This window comes from Lucilia cuprina, chromosome 5, assembly GCF_022045245.1.
Source record: "Lucilia cuprina isolate Lc7/37 chromosome 5, ASM2204524v1, whole genome shotgun sequence".
In the NCBI taxonomy this organism is placed as follows: Eukaryota; Metazoa; Arthropoda; class Insecta; order Diptera; family Calliphoridae; genus Lucilia; species Lucilia cuprina.
In genome coordinates this window covers 45,960,460-45,966,393 of record NC_060953.1, presented here as the reverse complement: position 1 = coordinate 45,966,393, position 5,934 = coordinate 45,960,460, and the positions used below count along the sequence as shown (strand labels likewise).

General features: G+C 26.7%; 1 protein-coding gene across 2 annotated transcripts in view; it reads left to right on the top strand.

The window, feature by feature from the left end:
- Positions 1-307: 307 nt before the first annotated feature.
- The window catches only part of LOC111685605 (regulating synaptic membrane exocytosis protein 2), a 42,344-nt gene continuing 36,717 nt past the window's right edge, over positions 308-5,934 (top strand). For both annotated transcript variants that reach the window (XM_046951928.1, XM_046951929.1), the window contains exon 1: positions 308-686. In XM_046951928.1, the coding sequence (XP_046807884.1) occupies positions 651-686 (36 nt within the window). In that variant the 5' untranslated portion in view covers positions 308-650. The remainder of the gene's footprint in view (positions 687-5,934) is intronic.

The window sequence follows — 5,934 nt, the reverse complement described above, 5'->3', positions numbered from 1 at the left end:
GCAGTTTTAAGTCTTAACTATAGTTTTAATAGTAAAATTTATTTTAATATTTACACTTTGATTTCTTTTTTCTTTAATTTCAAAACCTTTTTAATTAATTAAACACATTTTCATACAAATAATTCTATCTTCTATTTGCAGATTTTTACAAATCCTTTTAAAAGCAACTTACAGAAAAAAAAGAAAACAAATAAGACAAAAATGCCAACAAAATGGTCTTTGTCTGGAAAAAAATAATTTAAAAGGAAAATAAAACTAAAATTTTATTCATCAAACAAACTAAAGTAACAAGAAATTAAAAGAAATCTCTAAAATAAAATACACAAAAAAAAAAAAAAATAACGAAATATTAGCAAAAGCAAAAGAAAAAAAGTTGTGTATTAAAAAAAAATAAAATCAACAAGCAAATGAAATATTCTTAAATAAAATGAAAATAAAATAAATAACAAAAAACGTGACAATATTTACAACTTCTTTTAAAGCAAAACTAAAGAATAAAATTTTAAATTAAAAGAAAATTAATAAAACAATTTGCTTATAAATATCTAAAAAAAAAATATATTGTTTAAGTGATATTTTAATTTATATTAAACAATCAAGAATTTTTAAATTTATTCAAAACAACCAAAAAAATAAAAACAAACAACAAAATGTTGCCAACAAATGTGATGACGTTTATGAAAAAGGTGAGTAGTTAAAAGTAACGTTTTTATTGATTTTAAGTTCACAGACTAGATTCGACTTTTCACTATTATAAAAATCCATATAAATTTAATCCTATTCTTTAAATTAACATCCTTTCACCTTAATATTTAGCAATTACCCTCTACCAGCAAAATTTATAAATGTCCTTTTCTACTTGAGCAAGTTTTCCTTTGTCAACAACAACAAATAGTAAATGATTTAATATTTCAAATAAAAACTATATAAAATACAAATTACTATATAGTAATAAGTATTAGTTTAATGACAACTTAAAATACTTGTACAACAAAAGAACAAAAGCATTAAAAGACGACAAATAAACTAAATAATGTTAATTAATCATTTTATTTTAGTTTAATGTTTAACGTATCGTATGGATACGTGAAATACGTGTATTTGTCATTGTCAAATTATCAAGTCTTGTTTTAAGAGTGACAACAATCCGTATGTGTCATAAAGAGAAGAAAAACAAAATTAATTTTCCACAAATGTGAAGTCATGTGAGTGATGGTGGTGGTGTTGCTATGCACATACCCAATAAATATTTTTTAGGGAAATATGATTATCAACCATAATATACACTATAGATTTGCTATTAGTTTACACTATAATCTTGAAGATGATGTAGACTAGAGTTTTGACAAAAGTTTAGAATATAACTCTAGTTTTGATTATGGTTTTTACTTTTTTTTTTTGATAAATGTCAGAATCTTTTACTCCCATGGATCTGCGCCTGGACTATAGTTCTTGACATAGTATAGACCATAGACTTATTTACAGTATAGTCGTTACTATAGTATAGACTACAATCTTGACTTAAGTCGCGACTAAAGTATAGACTATAATCTTGACTAAAGTCATGACTACAAAATAGATTATAGTCTTGACTATAGTATAGACTATAGTATTGACTACAGTATAGACTATAGTATAGTCTATAGTCTTGACTGTAGTAAAGACTATATTGTAGACAATAGTTTAGACTATATTGTAGACCATAGTTTAGACTATAGTCTTGACTACAGTTTAGACTATAGTTTTGGCTATAGTTTAGACTATAGTCTTGACTATAGTTTAGACTATAGTCTTGAATATAGTTTAGACTATAGTGTTGACTATAGTTTAGACTATAGTCTTGACTACTGTTTAGACTATAGACTTGACTATAGTATAGTCTATAGTCTTGACTATATTATAGTCTATAGTCTTGACTATATTATAGTCTATATTCTTGACTATAGTATAGTCTATAGGCTTAACTATAGTATAGTATGTACTATAGACTATACTATAGTTAAGCCTATAGAGTATACTATAGTCAAGACTATAAACTGAAGATTATTGACTGTAGTACAGACTATAGTATAGAATATAGTATAGACATATATTATAGACTATGGTTTAGACTATATCCTTGACCACAATACACTCTGTAGTCTTGATTAAAGTATAGTCTATAGTCTTGACTATAGTATAGTCTATAGTCTTGACTATAGTATAGTCTTTAGTCTTGACTATAGCATAGTCTATAGACTTGACTATAGACTATATCCAAGATTATAGTATAGTCTATAGTCTTGACTATAGTAAATTCTATAGTCTTGACTATAGTAAATTCTATAGTCTTGACTATAGTAAATTCTATAGTCTTGACTATAGTATATAGTCTATAGTCTTGACTATAGTATATAGTCTATAGTCTTGACTATGGTATAGTCTATAGTCTTAACTAAAGTATAGTCTATAGTCTTGACTATAGTATAGTCTATAGGCTTGACTATAGTATAGTCCATAGTCTTTACTATAGTATAGTCTATAGGCTTGACTATAGTATATTCTATAGGCATGACTATAGTATAGTCTATAGTCTTTACTATAGTATAGTCTATAGGTTTGACTATAGTATAGACTATAGTCTTAACTATAGTATAGACTATAGTCTTAACAATAGTATAGACTATAGTCTTAACTATAGTATAGACTATAGTCTTAACTATATTATAGACTATAGTCTTAACTATAGTATAGACTATAGTCTTAACTATAGTTTATTCTATAGGCATGACTATAGTATAGACTATAGTCTTAACTATAGTATAGACTATAGTCTTAACTATAGTATAGACTATAGTCTTGACTATAGCATAAACTGTAGTCTTCGCTATTATATAGACTATAGTTTTGACTATAGTATAGACTCTAGTCTTGGCTATATTATAGACTATAGCCTTGACTATAGTATAGACTATAGTGCTGACTATAGTATAGACTATAGTGCTGACTATAGTATGGACTATAGTGCTGACTATAGTATAGACTATAGTCTTGACAATAGTATAGACTATAGTTTGACAATAGTATAGACTATAGTTTGACAATAGTATAGACTATAGCTTGGCTATAGTATAACCTACAGTCTTGACTATAGTATAGACTTCGGTTTTAGCATAATCTGATATATTCCTTTAAAAAGAAAATGTTTATTGTGTTGAATTGTGAAATGTGAAAGTATAGGAGTGATTTGTATTTGTAGTGTATAAATAGAGTTCTTAAATTCCTTTATATTATGTTGTCACATGGCAAACACACTCACGCTTTTGATGAACAAAAGCTAGAATAATGGATTTCTTATTGTTTACAAAATACACTGCATTAAAATAGTCAAACAGTTTCTGTTGATAAAGGCAATTATAAAAACTCTTAAGACAATGGTTTGTTAAAATTTATGAGAGTTTTATATGTCGTTAGTTAATTTAGTTAGGCGATAAGCATAATCAATGTTAAAAGAATTCTCAGCAGTTAGCTAAAGTAAATAATTTTTGTATTTTGCTTTCTGTTTTACTTTTTTACTATACTGTTTAAAGTTTGCTTGTACTTTTGCTGGTGAATTGCAAAAGGCTCCAACTGCAAGAGTCTATTTAATTTACCTTTTGAAAAATTGTTAACGATTTCAATTTCAAATTAAAATTTGATTTTTTTCTCTTACAACGACAATTGCTGGCGACTATTATAAAGATATGGTAGTAGGAAGGTTTACTTAAGAAAAATGTTTTATGAATAATAAAAATGTATGAGAAAAAAAAATGACTCAATATGTGTTTTATCGCCAGATCTTTCCTTTATACATATATAGAAATTATTGTTTAGAGCCGATCTCTTAATCCTCATACATCGTATTTTATTACAAAATAAAATTTTTATATTTTAATAAATTTAATATTTAAAAATATTCATCAGCCAAAAAATATATATATTTTAAAACCAAAGCTATGATATTTTTTGTGACGTATTTTTCATGACAACTTAATAATATGTTGTTTCATTTTTTCCTATGTTCACTAAAGCGTATTTAATTCATTGAGCTTGTGGACATAGAAAACTTTCTCTTAATGTATTAGTTTTTCTAAATTTAAAAGGTCAAAGGTAATTAAAAAAAAGAAAACCATGAAAAATTAAAAACACGTGCAAACTTTTTGTTTAAATTTCAAGCGAAAGAATACAATGACCCGTTGTTTTTCTACAAAGTAATAATAACATCTGAGCAAAAGTTTAAAAACAGGAAACATTTAGAAAAAGATAAAGGAAATATCGTTTAAAACATCTAGGCTCGTGTTTTCTTTCAACAGAAAAACAAGTATGAAATTAGAACGACCATATAATACCCTACAACTTAAGCCATTTATTGTTGAATAAAATTGTGGATATTTAAGTCAAATTTTGAAGGGGGCTAGGACAGACGGACGGATGGTATACTTTAAGGTGGGAAAAAGACCAATATTATGGTGTATCACACACATCAGCACAAACCCAATATACCCTCCCCACTAAAGTGGTGTAGGGAATAACAACTAAATTGACATAAAAATCAGTAGGTTTTTAACAAATTTACGCTTTGAAGCTATGAAACATGAATTCTATGAAATATCTACATTAGAAGCCCTTCGTTGTAACCACAAATATGGTCTACAAACCTTTAGGCTTATTTATTTATAAGGTATTGTATATAATATATGATTAGGTAAACGGTTTAAATTCTAAAAACTAAAGTTAGTTAGCACTTTTGTTATGGATTCATATTTTGATTGTTTTGTGATAAAAATTTCCCCATTGTAGCGATGAAAATATAATTTTTAAGAAAGCATAGAAAAAACAATGTTGATTCTAGAAAAATTCAAAGTGATGGCATGACAGAATGCGTATGAAAACTTAAAATCATAAAAATGCATATTTGTATGATTATAAAATGCTATAAAAATCAAAAGTGACTTTTAAACAACAGCATCAAGAAGAACAACTAAAGCAACAGTAAATAAAACAATGAATAAATGTACTATGTATAGCAACGATAAACAGTGGTGGGCAACAAAAACACAGAAATAAAAAATAATTTATATTTACCCAAAGATATATTGTCAGAGTAGCTTTTCTTACTCAAAAACATTATTCAAAAAAAATGCCCATAACTGGTATAAAGCACAAAAATGGTCTAGTACTGAAAATAGGCTCATGAAAGAAAATAATCCTTAAGCTAAATGCAAAACACAGCAAAATTATACAACAATAACAATAAACGACATCATTGTTGTCCTCATCATCGTCATCATCATCACCATAATCATCTTGTTGTCTTTATTGTTGACACCATACTCAACATGTCCTCAACATTTCGTTGTTAAAGTCATGGCAACTGGGAAAAGAATTCAAAAATTGGTCGTATAGTTAAAAGTCGTTACTTTGTACATACACACACATGCAATAGATAAGCAAGGCACCACTTTTTATTCACTTCCTTAAAAAAGAGGAAGTCAGGCATTGAAATTTCTTAACTAAAGAAGTGGATTTGTAATATGTTATCTGAACCGAATGAAATAAGAGGATATCTAACTAACTAACTAACTAACTAACTAACTAACTAACTAATTAACTAACTAAATAACTAGCTATCTAGCTAACTAACAAACTAACTAATTAACTAACTAACTAGCTAACTAACTAACTAACTAACTAACTAACTAACTAACTAACTAACTAACTAACTAACTAACTAACTAACTAACTAATTAACTAACTAACTAATTAATTAACTAACTAGCTAACTAAATAACTAACTAGCTAACTAAATAACTAACTAACTAACTAACTAACTAGCTAGCTAACTAACTAACTAACTAACTAACTAACTAACTAACTAACTAACTAACTAACTAACTAACTAACTAACTAACTAAC